The 23,033-nt window shown below is 44.7% G+C and overlaps 1 protein-coding gene across 1 annotated transcript in view; it reads left to right on the forward strand.

The window, feature by feature from the left end:
• TEK (TEK receptor tyrosine kinase) overlaps window positions 1–23,033 on the forward strand; it is a 73,565-nt gene that overhangs the window by 47,892 nt on the left and 2,640 nt on the right. Inside the window, exons 12-21 of the mRNA XM_090038813.1 lie at window positions 9,976–10,263; window positions 11,506–11,805; window positions 12,480–12,637; window positions 13,611–13,821; window positions 14,751–14,861; window positions 15,441–15,631; window positions 17,297–17,410; window positions 18,516–18,586; window positions 21,442–21,482; window positions 22,726–22,822. Of these exons, the coding sequence (XP_089894939.1) occupies window positions 9,976–10,263; window positions 11,506–11,805; window positions 12,480–12,637; window positions 13,611–13,821; window positions 14,751–14,861; window positions 15,441–15,631; window positions 17,297–17,410; window positions 18,516–18,586; window positions 21,442–21,482; window positions 22,726–22,822 (1,582 nt within the window). The remainder of the gene's footprint in view (window positions 1–9,975; window positions 10,264–11,505; window positions 11,806–12,479; window positions 12,638–13,610; window positions 13,822–14,750; window positions 14,862–15,440; window positions 15,632–17,296; window positions 17,411–18,515; window positions 18,587–21,441; window positions 21,483–22,725; window positions 22,823–23,033) is intronic.

A 23,033-nucleotide genomic window follows, 5' to 3' on the forward strand; every position in this document is an offset into this window, starting at 1 on the left:
GGACGAGGGGGTGAAAAGCACCTTGTTCAAGTTCACAGATAACACTAAGATGTGGGGGGGAAGTGGGCACGCTGGAAGGCAGAAATAGGCTGCAATCAGACCTAGACTGGTTACAGGGGTGGGCGGATGAGAACAGGATGGGTTTCAACACCGACAAATACAAGGTGATGCACCTGGGGAGGAAAAACCAGCACCATACCTACAGGCTGGGGAACTCCTTTCTTGTCAGTGCAGAGGCAGAAGAGGATCTTGGAGTCATTATTGATGCCAAGATGAACATGGGCCGGCAGTGTGGGGAGGCAGTCAGGAAGGCCAACCACACCTTGTCATGCATCTACAGATGCATCTCGAGCAGGTCCAAGGAGGTGATCCTCACCCTTTATGAGACACTGGTCAGGCCACAGCTGGAGTACTGTGTCCAGTTCTGGGCACTGAACTTCAAGAGGGATGTGGACAACATGCAGAGGGTCTAGAGGAGGGCCACCCGCATGATCAGGGGGCAGCAGGGCAGGGCCTATGAGGACAAGCTAAGGGACCTGAACCTGTTCAGCCTCCACAAGAGAAGGCTGAGGGGGAAACTAGTGGCCTGTTACAAACTAGTCGGGGGGACCAGCAGGCATTGGGGGAGTCACTGTTCCCCCAAGCACTACCAGGAGTGACCAGGAATAATGGTCACAAGCTGGCAGAGGGTAGATTCAGGCTAGGTATGAGGAGGCGCTACTTCATGGTTAGGGTGGCTAGGATCTGGAACCAACTTCCAAGAGAAGTGGTGCTGGCTCCTACCCTGGGGGTCTTTAAGAGGAGGCTAGACGAACACCTTGCTGGGGTCGTTTGACCCCAGTACTTTTTCTTGCCATGGCAGGGGGTTGGACTTGTTGATCTACTCAGGTCCCTTCCAACCCTACCAACTGTGAAACTATCTTTCACTTATTTTTTGACTACACAAGCATAATTCACCTGTAGCAAAGAACTCAGAAAGGCCACAACAGGTCAGAATGTTTTTGACACCATGCACTCCTTTTTGAAATCTCTGGGTTTTTCTTGTGAAGTATGTGTAGGTGTTTGCACACCTAGCAGTGCTATATTCTGCAGCACCCCATGGCACTCTTTAAAAGATGTCACGGCACTCCAGGATGCTGTGGTACCCTGGCTGAGAATCACTGCTCCAAATATTATGATGGTCCTTGTCTTCTACCTGTTGAGGAACAAACCCTTCGGGGTATGTATCCCAGAGTCATTTGCCATGCTGCTATGAAATTGCAAACCTGTAATATCCAGTATATTACAGCAGAGCTCAAACAACATCTATGGCTTCTTTGCCACCAGTTGCTGTTCACATGTCACCAATAATTATGCCACTATTGTGACATCCAGATCAGATGTTATATTTAGGAAAATATCTGTGCAGCAGTTGTGCTCTCTAAAATCCTTCTTCCAGTGGGCTACACACTGCTTTGGGGTAAGTGACTGCAGAGTGTGCATGTGGACAATCAATTTAATGAAAAAAGTTGTTTACTCATCATAACTAGAGTTTTTTGAGTTGTGTTATCCAAATGCACACTGCAACACTCCCTCTGGTCTCTCTCTCTCTTAGAGTCCCAGATATCCTGGGATTCTGCTAAGAAAAGGGAACCAAAAAGCAGGAAATACATCTGATCTTGTATGTCCTCAGTTCAAAATGTGAAGAGGAACAGTGTGTGTGCATCATATGGGGACTGCTTGGAAACCATTTTTTTTGTGATTTCTTAGTTGGTCTATTAAAAAGTAACATCTTTGAACCAAGGGTTCTAGAGTTTTGCATCTCCAATCTTGAGGCACTTGTACATCTACAATACATATGGATAGTTTATCCTGGAGAAGTCCAGGTCTGTAGGTAAATGACCTGTCTTTTCTTTAGCATGGGATTCCAGATGAATTAATGGACAACAACTCCTCAATAGCTATGTTTTGGCAAGCCTTATTAATATATTAACTCATGCGTGCCATGTCCTACCTTAATTAGGCACAAATAAATGAGCAAGCAGCAAAAGCAGACAGACTAATAGATATTGCCTGTATGAGCCATGAAAGAAGAAACTGCTCTGAGACAGAGAACTAGATACTTCATTAGAAAGCTTCCAAGGTTCAGAGAGAATCATTAATAATATTCTGTGGTTATCTGGGGGGAGGAGGGGTGGATATTATAATTAAATTTTCATTCAGTGAAAAAGGGAACTGTAGCAGAAATTACTGGAATCTATCATAGGAACTTTATCTTGTTTTTTGTCTACCCCGTACCAAAAAGCCCTGTTTAATAACTGGCTGAAAAAAGCTGGACAGATTTCATTTCACGTCATCTTCAACTGAGCCAGAAGTGTTAGAATTGTAGGATCACAGGGTTGGAAAGCACATCTGATCCAACCCCCTGTACAAATGCAGGAATGTTACTCCTCAGTCAGGCTTGTGCAGCCTCCTCCTGAAAATCTCCAATGAAGGAGATTGCTCAAATTTCCTGAACAGCCCATTCCATTCTCTCAGGGTGCAAACAAGAGTGACAATTTTTGCCCCGATCTGGCCACAGAAAACAGTCTATAGCTGTGACCAAATACAAGCACATGGCTGCAGACAGGTTCAAAAGTGGCTGATTGGGAAAATATCTGAACCTTCATTGCAAGTGGGTTCACATGAAGATGTTTCAAAACAGAGCATCTTCTGTAACTTGTGTCTGCACTACCTGCCATCCTCTGAGCTGTTTTCAGAATGGGAGGGGGGAAAAGTAGAGTTACCATACATCTGGCTTTTCCTGGACATGTCCTCTTTTTTGGCCTCTCTGTGCTGCATCTGGGCAGGTTTTTAAAATAACAGCAAATGTCTGGGTTTTCTGCTCTCTGGAGCTGGCTTCTCCAAGCTGGGAGCAGCAGGCAAGGTGATTGGCTGTCAGGGGTCACGTGCTCCCCACACAGGCTCCAACAGGCCAGGTAAACAGAGAGAGAGAGAGAGAGAGGCATGCTTGCAATGCAGGAGCTGCTTGGGGAGCAGGGCTGGGGAAGCAGGGGGCTGTGAGTCGGGAGTGAGGGGCACCAGCAAGGCTGCCCCAGTGAAGGGCAACAGAATGGGCCAGGGCAGGGCACCAGGATGTCACTCCCCCTCTTACATGGGACCCAGAGCTGCAGCAGGGAAATTTCTGTTAGTGCCAGGTGGCTTCCTTTTGGGTTATGAAAGACATTTTAGCTCCCCATTTCTGTAGAACTGGGAAGCCTGGAATATCACTTACACAGAGATCACTGCCACAGGCTATGAGAAAACAGACCAGACAAAACAAGGATCTATTATATAAGAGAAAAGACAAGGAAAAGTGACCATAGGCTTGAAAAGAGAGAAACAAAACAAGTAAAGTTTCTTAACCCCTTATTGGGCTACATCCTAGTCCTCCTGAGAGACCTGTGTTCTTGCTGATTGTGCAAGCCCTGGCTGCTAGGGCTTTGGACTCTTCTCCAGCCCAGGAAAAATCAAAAAAACTGTGATTCTATCATAGCTAGACTCTAAAAACCCTCCAGGTCAGCCCTCATTCCCCTTTCCTCCCATATCAGCATTAATCTAATTGTTCATGAGTCACCAGAATCCTCACAAAACTTCTCTTCCTGGGATATCTGGCATTGTTCTGGATGAAGGTCATTTTTCTCACATGCCTTTGTTATAAAGGAGTTGTTTTCCACATTGAAGAGAGACAATACTTTGGGTGCCCAACCCAACGATGTTTCATTCTACCTGTCTAAGAGTGGCAATTGTCCTTGCCTTAATGTCACAACAGCAAGAGAAAGTGGCAGTCACACCTACGCTCTTTTCTTTAATTATGTGCCTGTAATTAAGCTCCTCTTACTAAATCATAATCTAAAATCATAAAGGGATATACAGACAGAATAACATCATTTATATAATGATAAAAGTAACATACATGGATACAGTATAAACACAGGCTTTTCAACGAAACCACATGCAATGAACTACACCCAAGGAAACATTTGTGACACCCTATGAACCCCTCAAACTTAACAACGTTTGTAACAATAAGCAGGTTAAATAGCTCTGGAATGAAGACTGGACCCTCTGGAACCCCACACAAAACCTCTTGTCATTCTGACATTAATCCATTTACCTCTGGCTGGCAGTTATGGAGCCAATTGCATACCCATCTTGTAGGAAATTTATCTAGCTTGCATTTCTCCCATTTCCTTATCAGAGTTTCACGTGGGACTTCATCAAGTCTTACTAAAATACAAGTACACTATCTTCCCTGCTTTCCCTTCACCCATCCACGTCTTACTTTGTTAAAGAAGGAAGCTAATTTCATTTGACATGATCTGCTCTTAAGGAATCCATGCTGACTGTTAGTAACCAGATCTTTCTGTAGATCAGGGGCAGGCAGTTATTTCGGCTGGAGGGTGACTTAGGGTTACCATATTTCTAGAATCAAAAAAGAAGAAACCTGTGGGGGGGCAGGGAGGAGCTGGGGAGCCAGCAGTGGGAAGGAGGAGGGCTATGTGATTTTGGGGGGAGAGGGTTGCAGTGATATGCCTGTGCCCTGCCTCTGCCCCTCACTCCTAAGCCCCTGCCCCCCCAGCCCTGCAGCTGCCCCTCACTCCTGCCCCACAGCCCCCTGCCCCACAGCCCTGCAAGTGCCACTCACTCCCAATTCAGAGGCCCTGCTCCCCCAGCCCTGCCAGTGCCCCTCAATCTCAACCCGCAGACCCTGCCCCCAGCCCTGCTGGTGCCCCTCACTCCCAACCCAGAGCCCCCTGCCCCCCCCAGCCCAGCTGCCCATGCAGCTACTGCCTCTGCATGCATGCATAGGCATGCACACACACACACACACACCACACACATGCGTGTGCACTTACTGACTAGGGCTCGTGCACAGAGCACGTGACCCCTGATAGCCAATCACCTTGCCAGCTGCTCCCAGCCCCATGCATGCAAGTTGCTTGTGTCTGGGAGAAGCAGAGGCAAAACAAAAACCTGGATATTTGCTTGAATTTTAAAAACCCACCCGGACATGAGGACAGGGGGCCCAAAAAGAGGACATGTCCAGGAAAACCTTGAAGTATGGTAACCCTGGGTGACTTAAGTTTTGTTAAGCTGTTGAGGACCGCACACACAAAATCTTTTGGAGGGTATCATATTTACATATTATAGATAAAAACAAGGCATATGCTAAAAAATCAAACATCTACTATAACATATTTTAATTTTATTTCAAAAAATAATTTTTGTCTGGATTTATGTTTTTTTGAGTAGTATATAGAGAAGTGATTGCATAGTAGTTCAACATAAACTATTACTCTTGTATACTATGTGTTTGGGAGGGTGGATGTGTGTGGAGTGGTTTAGGGAGAGAGTGTAGAGGGTGTGGGGGGGATGTGGTGGGGGGGTGTATAGAGGATGGATATGCACATGTGTGAAGGGGGCTGCCCACACACTAGGTCCTGGGAGCCAGCTGTGGGTAGAGAGAGGGAGAGGAGGGGCAAGGGGCACTTGCAGCAGAGCTCGCCCACATGGTTCAGTACAGGTGCAGTCCGCCCCATGCTATCCGGCCTGCGGCCACCCCCACAATGATCCACATGAGGCTGAGCCCCAACTATTCCTATTTGGGACAGTCCACACCTCACTCCCACCCTCACCTGGCCGCAGCCCCAGCCAGTATGCATAGCTTTCTGTCAGGGCTGCTCGGTGTGGTTGCAGCTGCCTGAGTGCTGTTCAGTTCCCTCCACCTCCAGTGGTTCCTCCTACTACTCCTTTTGTCCTTGCTGTGCCACTTCAGGTGGGGACAAAGCTGCAGCTAGGTGGCTCCCACTCCAGCTCCCAGCTGTCCATCACTCACTTGGCTGCCTGCAGGCAGAGAAGAAGAAGCTGCTGGAGGTGAGGGGAGACAAGCAGTACCGAGGCAGCTGAAGCCACACTGGGAGCTGCCATGCTGGGAAACTGTGCATGCTGGCTGGTGCCATTGGCAGGGCCGGTGCCATTGGCAGGTGTGGCAGGAGTGTGCTGTGTGCTGCCCTAGGTGGTGGAGCTCAGCCCCATGTGGATCACCAGGGAGATAGCCACGGGCCAGATCCAAACAGTTGGCAGCTTGGATCCAGCCCATAGGTTGTATTTTTCCCAACCCTGCTCTAGATATTTGTAGAGTCATAGACTGCAAGGCTGGAAGAGACATCAGAAGATCATCAGGTCCAGCCCCTGCACGAAGCAGGAAAGATAACTGGGGTCAGGTGACCCCAGCAAGGTGACTGTCAAGTCTCCTCTTGAAGATTTCCAGGGTAGGTGATTGCATGACCTCTGGAGGGAGCTTATTCCACAGTCTGGACACCCTGACTGTGAACAGGTTTTTCCTAATGTTGAGCCTGAATCAGCCTTCCAGGAGTTTGTGGCCATTACTCCTAGTTTTCCCTTCAGGTGACCGGGTGAACAGTTGCTCACCAGGTCCTTGATGTACTCCTCTAGTGTAGCGGTAAGCTGCTACGAGGTCCCCTCTCAGCCTTCTTTTCTTCAGGCTGAGGAGTCCCAGATCCCTCAACCTTTCCTCATATGTCTTGCCATGTAAGACTCTGATCAGATGCATGGTTCTTCTTTGGACTCTCTCAAGCTTGTCCATGTCCTTGTTAAAGTGTGGTGCCCAGAGCTAGATGCAGTACTCCAGCTGTGGTCTGACCAATGCTGAATAGAGTGGAAGAATCACCTCCTTGGTTTTGCTGCAGATGCATCGACTGATGCATGCCAGACTATTATTTGCCCTACTGCCAGCTCATATTCATACTGTGGTCTATTATTACCCCCAGGTCCCTTTCACTCGTGATGCTAGCCAGTTTGGTGATGCCAACCCGGTAGGTGTGTTGGGGGTTGCTCATCCTGAGATGGATCACTTCACATTTCTCAACGTTGAACTTCATCAGATTCCAATTCACCCAACTTGCTAGCCTGTCTAGGTCCACCTGTATCTGTATCTTCAAGCATGACCACACTCCCCCAAAACTTGGTGTCATCCATGAACTTGGCCAGAGGGGTCTTCACCCCCACATCCAAATCATTAATAAAGATGTTGAAAAGTACTGGACCAAGCACTGATCCCTGTGGGATACCACTGCCCACTTCTCACCAGGTTGATGCAGATCCATTCACTATGACTCTCTAGGTCCTATCCTTCAGCCAGTTTCTTACTCACATGAGTTTCTCCCTGTTCCCTATGTAAAAGGACTTCTTGTTGTCCATGATTCCCATTGTTAATCTAAGTTCAGCCACCGCTTTAGCCTTTCTTATCTGTTCTCTGTGAATGCAGGCTGTCGTGGAATAGTCCTCCTTGAGGCCCGCCCCAAGCTTCCATTGTTTAGAAGTCTCTTTCTTCTTTCTTAAGAGGAATAGCTTTCTGGTTATTTAGAAGTAGATGCATAGATTCTGTGGTCTTTCTCTTCTGTCTAACATATTTATAGAACCCCTTCTTATTGTCCTTGACTTCCCTCAATAGTTGTAACTCACTTTTAATCTTTGCTTCCCTGATTTTATCCTTGTATATTCTTTCTATTTCTTGGTATTCATCCTTAGTGTCTTGTCCTCCCTTCTATTGCCTGTGGTCATGTGTAGATGAAACAGGGGCCCTAAATGAAAGTGGTGGGTTTTAAAAAACACCATTTCAATTTAGGGCTGATTAAACCCCCATGTTGTGCACACACCCCACTGTCTTACCTGCTTCTCCAGTGGGGAGGGGAGGGCAAGCTGCCAGGGGGCGTAGTGGTTCCTGGGCTGCAGGGAGGGGGGAGGGGTGCCCCCCTAAGGCAGCACCTACTTGCAGGCACCCAGCTCAGGCGGTTCTGGGTGGCACTGCAGCTACAGAGGGAACCACCAGGCCCATGCACAGCTCAGGCAGGCAGGCAGGCTCCAGAGTGGGGGAATAAAAAGATTAGGCTTGCTGCTTTTCTTGGGCAGAGGTGCTTTCCTGGGCTCCTGTCAGGCTGTCTGCAGGGCTTCCTGCAGAGCCATGGAGCTGCATGGAGCCCAGAGCTGTAGGGGCAGCAAATTAAAACTCCTCAAAAGAGTTTTAGTTTGCTGTGCCCATGGCACCCTAACCACTCCTGTGACCAGTCCCACCGACGGGGGGGGGGCGGTACCCCGCAGCCGATCTCACTGCCTGATCCTGCGACAGTTGATTGCTGTGGCCGATTGCTGCAGCCGCTTCCAGGAGTGGCTGCAGCGATCAGCCAGTATTTGCAGTGAGCGTGGCCAGTCAAGGGGTTCACCAGTGCCAGCAGAGTGTACCCACTATGCATTGCCACTGGCTGCGCCTCAAGTCATTTAAGGTGCATTATGCCACCAAATTTCCTACAGTGGGTGGAATTAATGCCCAATACGCTGCCAAGGCATTCAAACACTGACACCATTAAAGAGGTACAAAAGCATTTAGCCAGCTTTATTAAAGTGTAGTGCACACATGCCTCTCATTTAATCTACACACGGCCTATGTGATTTTCTTTTGATTTTGAGGCATCCAAAAAAGTCCTTGGGTCACCAGTCAGTCTCCTGCTGTTTTCACCACTTGGTCCAGACATGGTCCTTGCCTCTATTATGACTGGATAACTAGAATTATGGATAGACTCAGACCTTGCTTGGAAGTGTAAGATATTACATGAGTGATCAGTAGGGCTATGCAAAGCTTCAGACCATGATTCAGATTTGGAGATGATTCAGATGATTTGGAGGCCGACTGTATGAATCCAAATTGAGTTGCAGGAAGCTTTAGGCTTTCCAAATCTATTTGGAGCTTCCGAATTGATTTGGAAAAGATTTGGAGATTTGGCCATAGGGTATAATGGTGAATCAATGAAATATCTATAACTTTGTTGTCTATTGGCTGATTCAGATGAAAAGTGCAAGGGTGGTAGCCTCTTCTGAGAGCAGGATGTGTTCCAAGTTTCAGGGTGATAGGTATAGGGGTTTCTGGGAAACTTCACCCCGTTGTGGCTTAACACACACGTGACATGAATTCTGCTTTCAGAACCTTGTGGTACAAACTGCAGGGATGGTGGCTGTTGCTGAGGCCACAAAGCCTGCCATGTTTTAAGGAGAAAGGTGCAGGAGTTTGGGGGAAACTGCACCCCAAATTCTTGAAAGCAAAACTCATGTCATGTGTGTATGTTAAACCACAGTGGGGTGAAAGCTGCAGGGATGGTAGCCCCTGCTGAGGCCACAATGTCAAGGAGATAGGTGCAGGGGTTTGGGGGAAAGTGCACCTCAAGCTGCAGACAAGCAAAATTCGTGACATGGGTGATGCCATGTGTGTTAAGGCGCAGGAGGGTGAAAGCTGTAGGCCTGCTAGCCCTTGCTGCACCCACAAAGCCTGCCAGCTGTCAAAGAGATAGGTGCAGGGCTTCTAGGTTCTGTGGCCCTGCACCCCTAGCTGCTGACAGGCAAAACTTATGACATGGGTGCTTGTGCAACTATGTCTGTCTTTGGGGCAGGGGAGATGAAGCTACTGCAGGCCTGGCTGCTAAGCTACTGTGTTACCAATCAGTCATGACTCACTCAGGGACCACCTCAATACAAAGTAGCTAGCTACTAGATAACGAGTTAATAAGCAAGGATTAACACCTACAAAACCACAGACTAAGGAGACAGTCAGTTGCACAAACACCCATGTCATGAGTTTTGCATGTCAGCAGCTAGGGGTGCAAAGCACCAGAACCCCCTGTACCTATCTCCTTGACAGCTGGCAGGCTTTGTGGCCACAGAAGGGCCTAGCAGCCAGGCCTGCAGTAGCTTCCCCTCCCCTGTGCCTCAAGACAGACACAGTTGCACAAGCACCTATGACACAAGTTTGCACAAGCACCCATGACACAGTTCCCTATTCGCACAGGCCTAGTGATCAGACCCAAATTATTGGTTTCATACTAGCATTTGTAGGCAAGTATGCAAAGGACATAAAATAAAGTTCTCTTTACCTGGATTTTCAAGGTCTGCCTCCACCAGAAGGTCTCTCCCTCCTTCCTAAGAGCAGGACATCTCTGAATTTGTCATGGAACCCAATAACACAGAAACCAGAAGATGACATTTCAATTGAAGTGGAAGGGAAGAATGTGAATGATGACAGTGACTATATTGTCACCAAAGTTCAAGGAAATATATCTTCCGTGATCATTGATAAATTAAAACCCCGACAGCAGTATATGTGCCGGGTGCGTGTGAATGCCAGGTCCCCTGGAGAGTGGAGTGACTATCTGTATGCATGGACCTACAGTGACAGTAAGTAACTGGATTCACTTCTTTCAGTTTAGTCCTTTATCTTTTCTCTAGTAGAATTTTGATGTCATCAAAGGTCTCCATAAAAATATAATCCTCTGCGCTAATAGGAAAGCTCTTATGGTACATTTGGGGCTGGGTTTTTTGTCGTTGTTAAGATGAATAGCTATTTTTTATCCTAGGAAGTTGGATTGACCAATGAAAGGGTATCCAAAAAATTTGTAACGACTTGAGAATATAGGTCTCGCTGTCTTCTAGTGGGGCTTGTTCTTCTAAATCATGCAAGTACTTTTGAAAATCCCACCTTCGTGGGCTGTTTCCCAGAAGTGATGAGTAGTACTTACAGCACTACTCGTAGCAACAGGCTTTTCTATTACTTGGGATCTCTGAAAATCAGTGCAGTGTCTTTGCACTACTTTGAAAGCAAAATCTAGCTGAGTCTTTCATACCGCTGCTGATAGAATCCTTAAAAGATATTGGAAGGATCAAACCAATGTTAAAACCATTTCCTACCTGCTCCCTCTTATGGTGTCAGAGCAGACACACTTCGGGGGGCTCATAAAATCACCATGCCTTTATGGGACACTATTGTAGGCTTTGTGCTAACCCCTAAAGATCACAAAATTAAGTGTTCACTCATGAGGGCTGCAAAGCTTGATCCTTAAATGTTTTACAGGAGTGACAGTGCTTACAGTTGGAAACAATATTTTCCTAGTATCCTATGCTGATCTGCTTATAAGAATATCACTAGAATTATGTTATTCCAAGAGAAAGGTATGATTCCAGCTGTTGCTCTAGCCCCTAGTCAGCAGCTCACCCCTTTTCCTCACAAAATCTGTCTAAGTTTTGACATTGAATTTCCCCTTTCCGTTAATCTTTGGTCTGACAAGGGGAACAGCTCCTCCAACTGGGGTAAGTAAGGGTTACTGAAGCAATAAAGGATCCTGATTGAAAGGGGAAGTAAAATATGTTGCTTTCATTCAAAAAGCATATGGTAATACCTGAAATATTCTCTTCCCTCTTCTAACCTGGCCAGATGCATGCCAATTGGCAGAATAACCTCTTCTGAAAGAGGGTGGTACTGCAATATCAAATTTATAGACAACCTGGTCAAACTTCATATCCTGTCAACCAGATCCTTGTTATGTTTAAGGCGATGGGAGCAAAGGTAAAGGTCGTGGCTGTCTGGGTACAGGAAAAAAGGACTGATGTAAACAGGAATGGTTGTTTTTTTTTTATACACAGCATTCCCACCTGCCCCCAACAACATCAAGACTTGCAACATTACAGACACCTCTGCTTTAATATCTTGGTCAACTGCTGAGGGAGAGTCCATCTCCTCAATCATCATCAGCTACAAAATTTGTGGCAAGGCAGAGTACAATCACATTGATGTTACCATCAGAAACACCACCATTACTCAATACCATCTCAAAGGCCTTGAGCCGAACACCAGATATCAGGTTGAGCTTAGTGCCCAGAACAACGTAGGATCAAGTAATCCTAACAATTCTGTTCAACTGAAGACTCTTCCAGAAGCAAAAGGTTGGTCACTCCACCATTCAGAACTCACCACAAGCCATGTGAAGGTAGTCGGAGGCATTTTGTAGATTAGTGAACTAAGGACACAGCAGGGGCTACTAACACCTGAGCTTTTTGTTTATTAATTTTCTCTGAATTATTATCAGGTTTTAAGACAAACATGCACAATTTACATAGAGACTCATGCTGCAGAGTTTGATTCTCAGCTCTGCTATGGGCACATGGTGTGTCTGGGGAAAAATCACATTGGACAAAATTTGCCAATGTCTCAACTGACTTTGTAAGCTTTAAATATATTATGTTCCCAACATTTCATAGATATATAGGGTTTAAGGAGAGAGGGGTGATCATCAAGTCTGGCCTCCTGGGTACCACAGGCCGGGGGTTTCATCCAGAAAAGGCACCAGCACCTTAATTTGAAAAGATTCTGAAGTCCTCCAGCTCCACTTGGAATAGGTGAGAGTAGGAGGTTCGTAATACTTCTGAAAATCAAGCCCCATGTGGTTAACATCAAGCATCAAAAACTTAAATCCTCCAAAAGCAGTATCCACTTTTAGAAATCTACTCTATATGTTTTATGTTTTATCTGTAACATGGAGGTGCTTATATTTACCTATCATGGGATAGTCATGATTAATTGGATGCTACTAAATAACATTTCCCCCCACTTTTAACAGCTCAACATGAATCAAAGGGCGGGAAAATGCTGCTGATTGCTATTCTTGGCTCTGCTGGGATGACCTGCCTAACAATCCTCCTGGCCTTTCTTATCATGCTTCAGCTGAAGCGTGCTAACTTCCAGCACCGAATGGCTCAAGCCTTCCAAAATGTGGCGGTGGGTTTTTTTTGTCTATGTTACCATTCATCTAGGCCTCACCTATTAGCCTTTCCCAATAGGCCTCACTTTCTCAACCCTGGAGTTTCCAAATAAACACTCCCTGCCATACTTATGCATGGAGCAATATTGTAAAGCTCACCTATTACTGACCCAGAGCTGAGGAAGGGATAACAGTTGTGGAATATGAAGTAGAAGGTCCACTACAAGAACAAGGCACCTGCACAGTACATCTTGCTTTTTCTAAGTCCTTTCCACCACCAGGTTACATGTTCTGATATGTGCAGTGGCTGAGGGAATGCTAGACATAAGGAAGGTTAGTTTTAACTTCTTGGGCCAATTCTGTTTCTGGGAAGCTGTATTTTGTGTTGCAAATGGGTTTAATTTGAGGACCAGTAACTGCTGCTACACAGCTTTCGTATGTGGAACACTAGGTCAGGAGGCAGCCAGTAGCAGCCCCACACCTTTGCCAGCTCTGTGTAGGGGCCAGGATTGTACAACAGAAGGGAGATGAGCTACAGGGATATCTCCTGCTAGGCTACTATAGCCTCAGTATCTCTGTATTTGGCAGTCCATACCTTTTCTGAGAACTGTATCAGAATAGACCTTACTCCTGTATATATGCTGAGAGGGCTGTATAGCTGGGGCCATGAGTTCTGTCTGCGTTGCTCACATCTACATGAGCTGCCCACTGTGCAGTTGTTACTGTGCAGTCATTTAGTACTTGCATAACCAAATACTAAATGACCACACAGTAACCAGTATTAATGTGAAGTAGCATCCTGGCACAGTTGCCTAGTGATGCTTACTGCACAGTAGCTCATTATTACTGAGCAGTAGTGTAACGTCACAGTTTGTGCCCAACAACACAACTGTGCAGTAGTTATGAGTTACTGTGCAGTAAGTGTCTCATGTAGACACGGCTACTGTGGTATAAGCCACAGCTAATAACACTTGCTTTTCGTTTTTACAGAGAGAAGAACCAGCTGTCCAATTTAATTCAGGGACACTCACTCTGAGCAGGAAAGCCAAAAACAGCCCGGACCCCACTATTTATCCAGTTCTCGAATGGAATGACATCAAATTTCAAGATGTGATTGGGGAGGGCAACTTTGGCCAAGTTCTTAAAGCACGAATCAAGAAAGATGGCTTACGAATGGATGCTGCCATTAAAAGGATGAAAGGTTGGTGATATAAATCTGTGAAATTTCTTTAAAATTGTAGCTTTTTTGACACAGGGGCATGAAATTTATCTATTCCTGTAAAGCATCTGGTGCAAGAGAATCCTGAACCTAGAGCCTTTGGGCCCTACTGAAACATACATATTAATTCATATAAACGAAAAGTTAGATCATTTCAGCTGTTGCCTGGGCAATATTTGCCTCCTGGCTAGGTATAGACAGTCAAAAAGCCTGAGGCAGAATCAATCTAAGTTTCATGGTTTTCTGTAAGCAGCACAGTTTATCTATAGCAAACAAAAGACACCCCTGCCCCTTGGGAGAGGAGCAGAGGGAGCAAATCTTAAACTGGGTTCTGTTAGCTTTACACCAGTCTGTGTGCACTGAACTTCTGTTCTGTAATGGGTATAGCAGATTCTGTGAGCCAACCTTCTGTTCTGTTTCTGATATAGACCAGTTTCCAGTCACTTATGCATGTCTGTACCTGTGCTAAGTTAAAAATACCACTGGTGTACTGATCTCCCTAGCCTAGGGATGGATTTTGATGTGAGCTTGCTTGCTTCACTCCTTTATTGCTCTTGGGGGGCTTCAGCACGAAGATTGATGACCAGAGTCTTTCTGGTGACCACATTCTTAGGCTGATGAATCGTATACATGTTATAGAACACATCTGGGCTTGTTATCTCCCCAGACAATAAGACAATGATTTAAATTTTGCAGTAAATCCTCTATTTGGTAAAGCTATGGAAAAACAGGTGCCTCCTGTTTTTGGACTGAAGAGTGATATTATTATTCAAGTGAGCACCATGGAGTTTCCCTTTCTACCAGTAATTCCCCAGACAGTTCCAAAGTCTTTTCATAATTAATAGTAGCAAGCATGTGGTTACAACTGCAATTCAAAGGACTACATAAATAAATGCTTATTTGATTTCCAGAGTATGCCTCAAAGGATGATCACAGAGACTTTGCTGGGGAACTTGAGGTTCTGTGTAAACTTGGTCATCATACTAATATCATAAATCTTTTGGGAGCATGTGAACATCGGGGTAAGATACTCTTATTTCCTGAGCAAGAGCTATTTTAGAGTTATTTTAAAAGCAAGAAACTATAGAATTAGATATTTTTCCAATCCAAAGTTTCCTAGTGTTTAGCAAGTTATTGCCCTCAGACCAGTTAAGAAAAAAATCTTCATTAAAACATAAAACACAAGCAGAGGTTAAATAAAGTTGGTGCTTGTAATAAACAAAAAGCCTGATGTATCTAAAACAATAGTTGGTGGTTTAGGGGGTTTAAAGAGTGAATCTTTTTGAAAACCAAGCAATGTGGTCATTCGATTGAGATAGATTCATAAGAGAACCTTACATGGGAGGTACATCTATTTATACCAGTTAATTGTCTGCCCATGTCCTCACCAATGTGAACTGATGAATTGTACCATGTCTCTAATGAAAAGCTGGTTTTGAGCCACAGAACCACAAGAATTCTTCTGAAACTACTACATTAATCAGCCTTACCTCATTGTCTTTTTTAAATCTGATACTCAGCACCATCCATGGAAATGCACAGGCTTTGTTACTGTCCATTTTTTTTAGCTTAGTAATAATAAACTGTCTGGTTTACAACAGGGTATCTCTACCTTGCTATTGAATATGCTCCCCATGGAAATTTACTTGATTTTCTGAGGAAAAGCAGAGTGCTGGAGACAGACCCAGCATTTGCTATTGCCAACAGTACTGCCTCCACCCTGTCCTCTCAGCAGCTTCTGCATTTTGCAGCAGATGTGGCCAGAGGGATGGACTATCTAAGCCAAAAACAGGTCAGTTCTGAACTCCTTTCCTTTTAAACACAAACAGTTGATTTGGAAATGCTTTGTTCTATTATTTGTTACATATATTTAGTAACGTAACAGTAATATGTGTGCCATGACTAATTGATATTTGATGGATTTCTGCAATTAATTATTTGTTCCTCCAATTCATATTTCTTTCTTTTACAATGTGAATTGATTCGTCTATTCTTCTACCTGTCCACCTCCACTTATTTATCTAGATGGGTCTTGTCACTGAATTATTTGGGAACCGATGTAGCACTTCAAAACATACATGGTAAATCAAAATATGATTGAAGATCATTCCCAAGAAGGCCTTTGGCATGTACATTTATCTCCAGAATTTGGTTTATTTTATTCTTAATGTGTATTATAGGCCATTTCATCCCCACCCAACTTTGTCTTGTAGTTCCAAATGAAAAAATGTTATCTAATGAAAGGGATATTTCCACATAATTAGGGACCTACTGAATTCATGGCAGAAGTGAGATGCACTGTAGCTCCTTTAATGTTGCAGTTTCTCCCATGCCCCTCTCCCAGGATGGGCCCTGCTTGTGACTCATCCTTGATCAGCAGGAAAGCAAAAACTGCAGTTTTAATCTGGCGACATTTTTGCCTTTTGCCACTGATCGGCTGAGAGGCCCCGGACAGCCCTGCAGTTTGTTGCTGACTGGCAGGGAGGCAAAAATGGCTCCATGTTTAAAACCATGGTTTTTAGTCTCCCTACTGAACAGGAGGGAGCAGAGTGGTCCCCTGCTAATCAGCAGCGAGGAAGGGGGGCAAGGGAAAAGGTACGCGTGCAGGAACATGCAAGTTTAAATGAGCCGCCACACACTCCACTTCCACAATGAATTCAGTAGGTTCCCACACATACTAATGTATTGCTACTTGCAACTGCTTCACTGCTCCTTTGCATACTTGTCAGGATTGTTTCATGGCCATGAATTATCACCTTTTTGCAGAAGTGTAACAAGAAATTTCAGCACCCTGGGCAAAGATCTTGTGTAGTGCCAAAGAATGGAGGCAAGGGTAGGGACAGGGAGAGGAGTGCAGGCACGGAGCCCTGCAGGTAGCTTGTATCAAACCCCATCACCCTCCCTGCCCCAGCACTTCCAGAGATCCCCATCTGCACCCCCATTCTGAGCCCCAGAGTTATGCACCCATGGCACTAAAGGATTGTCAAAGTCTAATCAACCCAGAGTTTAATGTGGAATAGCCTCACACAGTTCCACGTAACTAAAATCTAACTTTTATTAATACATTAAATGTTATCTTAATAACTTTTGCATAGAGAGAGAAAAATACTACATGACATCAGTTGTAACATGAGCTCATACAGGTTGCTACTTCAGCCTATAAGAACATCCATTTGCTAGCCAAATTATGTCGTGGCTCCATAAAATGTTTTGTCAGGGAGTGTAAGTTAGGAGGTGGTAAGAGATCTGCAGGTGATAGCACAACTGTTTTCCGCCTCTTCCTTATTACACCAAAAAGTTGAACAGAGATTTTCTTATTCTGTTGTCATGCCAAGAGGTTTTCTTTGTTAATTCTTCTGCATTTCCTCATGTGGCAATAATTTTTAATGTGGCACACAGTATAAAACCAAACCCAAGGGTCATGGCTCACATGGGAATTTCTGCTTGTTCTTTGTAGTTTATTCATCGGGATTTAGCAGCAAGAAACATTTTGGTTGGAGAAAACTATGTTGCAAAAATAGCAGATTTTGGATTGTCTAGAGGTCAAGAAGTTTATGTTAAAAAGACAATGGTAAGGATTGAAGCAAAGTTGTCTACTTAGTCATACTTTCTCAGGGGTCATCACTCCGGGTTTTTTTAAAGATTAACTTAAGACACAACATTGAGATATGAACCTTCCTTAAAGTCCAAGTACTGTTGAATTTGGAGACACATGGAAAGTTTCAGGATGTTTGGATGTGGGGTTCTGGCCAAGGCCTGTCAGTATCCTTAACAATAAAAACTTTCATTACAGCTGTATTCAGGGTGTGTATGGGTATATGGGGGGGGGTGAATGAGCAGAATGAAATAAAAATGAGATTTGGGGGCAAATTTTCAAATGGCCTAATTCTAGTGATTTATGCAGAGCTATGTTGCCTTATGTCAAGCTATGGCCTCCCTTGCGCAGCAATTCGGTGTCAGGAAAATTCAGATTAGACTTTTGAATCAGGGTAAATTTTGTTATGCATGACATTACTACTAAATAAGTGTTCAATGTTTCTGAGTGTAAAATATCACATGAAGGACAAATAAAACAATCCTCAATTTTATTTTAATGATTATGAGCCCACAAATGCTAAGATGTTAAATGAAATGCAACAGCGACAAAAAATGGGAACGAAAAGAAACCAAAGTCGCTACTGAGCGGTAGCATTGTTCTACAGCTAATGCAGTGACCTATTAAATAAGTGTGTGCCAAACACAGAGAGCAGTCCAGATGGGCATACCATTTTCATCATAAAGAGGACCAAAGTAACTCTCTATATTGTTTGTTAATTTTTTAATGAAAGAAATATTTGCTTAGAAATAAGTCATTTACACATACTGTTACAATTGTGAATGTGAATCCTTGTGGGGTAGGTTTCAGGTTGGTCATTTTGAAACAGAAATGACAACTATTATTAGTGTAATGCATGGGGGACCATGAGGGGCATGTGCTCCTCCCCCAGATTTCTGTGAGCTAGAGCCACAGTCTGGCAGCATCAGGGGCAGCAGCAGCATGATTTCTGCACCAAAAACAGGGCACGGTGATGCAGCTCAGCCAGGGACAGCACCCAGCAGCAACAGTTGTGCCTCCTCCACTGTCAACCTTTACTCATTGTCTATGGTAATAGCCTCTAATGCAAATGTCTTTCTAGGGAAGGCTTCCAGTACGATGGATGGCAATTGAATCCTTAAATTACAGTGTGTATACCACAAACAGTGATGTGTAAGTGGACGTTTTAAGCCATTTTTCTAAGTGACAATAACATCACCTCTGCCTAGAACAGTGATTATCAACTTTTTTCTGCCAGGACCCATTTGTAAAGATCCATGGCCTGTCCCAACCCACACCCCCCTGGTCCTGCCAGTGCCTGACCCCCAGTCCCCTGCCCCTCCCCTCCCCTCCCCCCCCCGGCCATGCTGGTATACCTCACATCCAACCTGCAACCTCCCGCCCCCGCTGTCCTGCCAGAGGGGACCAGCTACCCACTTCCCACTCAGGCCAGAGCACAGTGGCTGAGGTGGCTCTGGCTCACATGGGCAGCAGCAGAGCTACTCTGGCACTGGCATGGGCTGGAGCGAGGAGGAGGAGAGGCCTGTGGCACCCCCCTGCCCCTCCCCACCTGAGGCTGCCAAGCTGTGCCAGGCAGCCTGATCATGGCCCCTCCTGTCCCCTGAGCAATGTCTCCCTGGCTGCCCCACCTCCACAAGCACGGGCAATGGCCCTGGTGCCACCAGCCTGGCCATGCAGCTCGCCCTTTCCCTCTTCCCCCTCTGGAAGGGCCAGGCGCCTTCCCACCACCCTTCTGTCCTGCCACAGCGCGCGACCCTTTGAAATCTTCTTGTGACCCACTTTTGGGTCACAACCCGCGGGTTGAGAAACACTGGCCTGGAGGAAGGTGTTCAGCCAGGGTAGTAATGTCAGTTTCATAGTCGTTACTTCACCCAGCTCAAAAGACATAGAAGCGTGTATTGGCACATGGACAGACAACTGGGGTGGACCGCAATGGATAAGTGAAGCTTAGGTTTGGTGTGAATCCAGATCTGACCTTCAAAGTCCATGGGACGCTTAGACATGGCTGCATTTCAGTCTGGATCCAGAGCTCAACTGTATCTTTGCAAGGCCCACTGGAGCACCAATCTCACTCAGAAAACTGCTAGGACAGCAGTTCTGTGGCAGCTGAAACTGGGATTTGATGGATGCCTGAGACAACACTGGTACTGCCTAGGCTCTTCTTATAGGTACAGCACTGTGGCCATTTGAGGGATTCATGGCTTGAGGTAACATCATTCCCCTCTTAAGACCACCAGGAGGGATTGACGTAACTGAAACTGAATTAAAGGTGTGCTGGCTAGCTTGCCATATTGTCAAGCACCTCTCCCACTCCTCTTGGGGATATTGGAATTGATGGATGTGAGAGCTGATATTGGTGCTGCCTCAGCTAATTAAGGGCTAGACACCGTGGTCATTAGAGGGATTCATGACCTGCCATTATCCAGGCCACCATTTCCCCCTTAAGGCCACTGGGAGGCACAGACCAGACCAAAACTGGGCTAGAAATGATGCTGTATAGTCAAGCACCTTGTGTTGCTTCCCTTGGTGACAGGTTTTCAAACCAAGTTCATCTCTTCCTGCCTGTGCTTTTTTTTCATCTGTCCTAACGTTTCGTGTCCAAGTTGCTGTCCCCCCGTGCTGCTTTTCTTTACAGTTTAGGTAATCTCATAATGATTACAAACCTCTATGTCAGCCAGTTCCACGGCTGATTACGGTCTCATGACAATTGTCACTGTCCCTACTGGGTCAGATGGGCCACGCAGAACTCCAGTTCTGAATAACCTGAAAAAGGTATCCCTCAGGGTATGATAAATTGATCTGACCAAGGATCATGGCCTTGATGTAACAAAGCACACACCTAGCTGTAAGCGCTCTAATAGTTTCATTGAAGTCAATAGGACTCCGTATGAGCTTTAAAGGCACACCCACGCTTACGTTCTTTACTGGATCAGAGTTCCTGGGGCAAAAGGAGAAGGTAATGTTAGAAGTCATGACTTACTGAGATGTTAATATATAGATGATAGAGTCCATTTCCTATGCAACTGCTGTGGTGTTTAATTATTTCCCAAATAATTTCTTTTAAGCTCGTATTTGTAAATCTTTAAATGAAGAGGAAAAAAGGAAGCATGAGATAAATCACCTTTGAATAACAATTTTCTTTGGCGTCAGATAAATGAAATAAGAGAACATAAGTGAAATTAAAAAACCCTGAAAACATTAAGGGGACCCTTTAAAAGGCCATTTTTTTTCCTACATGAATAGTTGGAGTGAAGTCAGTGGGTTTGGTTCTGTCCTCATGTACATGGTTGTAAGCTAGGAGTGACTCTAAAGGTAGTAAAGCCATTGTGGATTTCTCTTAGTGTAACAGAGCAGGATTTGGGACCAGAGAACTTTATAAATGATTAACACGATCAGAATTCACCAACAACTTTGGCCAAAGGAAAAAAAGCAAAAACCAGGGGAGAGGGGAGTCCTAAGCAATCTGAGGTATTTAAAAGAATTCAGAATTAGAGTTCATTAACAAGAAGGAACAAAATGGGCGATTCTCTGGAAGATTGAAGAGAAACTAGGCACTTTGGATTTGAATTTGTCTCTGGCTTCTAGCAATGGAAACCTAGAGTAATTATACTGACCTCAGCAACACTGCCCTGCATTTACACCATAAAATTGTAAGAATTTGGTGCCTGCACAAAGCAAGGAAAAAAAAAGGGTGGAGTTTACAAACTGGACCTTTGGATAGCATAAACTGGTCCAGTTACACTAAAGTCAGTATTGTTTACACCAATTTAGGCCTGCTGAGAATCCAGCCCCTTATGTTAGAAAGTCCCAGTTCCTGCTATTAAACAGCAAGATATGTGCAAATAATGAAAAGAACTAATCACATCTTATGTTCTTTGTGTATTCTCAAATGTGTCATTGACATTTTATGTTTGAAAATATAATTATACTTAAATTATGTTTTTAATAACAAACCTGCTCATTGTTCCTGTTGAGCTCTGAACACTTTTCCTTCCTCCCTGTTGTAGGTGGTCATATGGTGTCCTACTATGGGAAATTGTTAGCTTAGGTAAGTATTGGTTTTTACCAGCATACAAATAAATCAGCTTAGACAAAGCTGGGAGAGAATATTTGAATATTTTCTTGGCTCTCAGCTGTGGACTTAGTCCACTATGCAGTTCCTCTTATTCAAACATTTTTCCAATGTTTTCTTTTAATTCATTAGCTAATCATGGTACCCTTATAAAACAGTCACAGTCACACTTCCAAGTCCTGTGCATGCCCCATGTTACAAAAGAAAAAGATGTGATATTTTCACTTTCAAACATTAAAGAATTTAAAATAACCATTTATTTTTAAATAACACACTTTTAAAAAGTAAATCAATTTGGAATGTAAAAAAAAAAAGCATATCGTGTGACTTAGGGCATGATCAAAATGCCTTTGCAGCTGATGGGCAGTATTCTATGTTGCATGGGCTTTAGATCAGACTCTTTGAAGAAATAAAGAAAACTGTTACAGTTTAAGAAGTGTTACATTTTACATTTTAAAGAGGGGTTTTTTTTTACAGAGTTTGCTGTATTCCAATTTAAGCTCCCTTTCATCTTTTCTACAAATTTTAATGGGCGGCTTCTAAAATTATTATTCAAATAATATTAAAGCCTGATTCCATAAATACTAAGTGCTTACAGGGACCCACTGTGAATGGTCACACTGGCTCCCTGTCTCAGGTGTGTTTGTTGGTGTGCCCTCAGTGCCAATCTAAGGCCACCATGTTGCCTCATTTCCACGATTTGAAATGGAGGGACTGAAAAAAAAGAGGGTAGAAGAGTGCTCAGGGCAGTCCTACTAAGTGTGGCACTAGGTATGTTTTAACAGGGCACAAATAATAAATGAAATAGTTTTTATTTAGTATGGTTACTCAGTGCATTTTTCTTTCTGAGCTGGGATAATCAGCATTACCTGTCCTTATCAGATATTTCATGTTGTGCTTCTCAGGACCCTGGCAGACATGCAAGTAAAGGTGTGATGGAATCTGATGCACAATCTCCACAATCACGCTTCCTGCCATGTCTCATGTGCATGGAGGGAGTCTCAGCCTGGCCACATGCTCAATTAATGGCATGATAGGAACCAGCCACAAAGTTATTACACATTTTTTGACACATGACTAGTAACAACTTAAGATATGATGAACTGTTTAATCATGTCTTAGGTGTAATGTATGCCAGGGGCCTGGGTCACAAGTTTCTTTCCTTCATGACAGCACAAGAAGAATTTGTTTAGCACAGTATTAAAATTGTATGTTTCAGGTGGAACACCATACTGTGGAATGACATGTGCTGAACTGTATGAGAAATTGCCACAAGGGTACAGACTGGAAAAGCCTCTCAATTGTGATGATGAAGTGTAAGTAAACAATCTCATGTAACCTTTTAGGCTGCCTACCATGGGTGACTGGTGCCTTCTGACTCGGGGGGAGGGGGGTGGGGTGTACCAGCAGCCGATCACCAGCTGGGGGGAGTCCCTCAGCGCCCGATCGCCAGTCTCAGAAGCACCACTGGCAAAACCAGACGTGCCGCTGGTGCTTCACAGGGGGCACTGGCTGGCACTCCCCGGC

Source organism: Crocodylus siamensis, chromosome 3 (genome assembly GCF_052110815.1).
Source record: "Crocodylus siamensis isolate JL-2025a chromosome 3, ASM5211081v1, whole genome shotgun sequence".
Classification (NCBI taxonomy): Eukaryota; Metazoa; Chordata; order Crocodylia; family Crocodylidae; genus Crocodylus; species Crocodylus siamensis.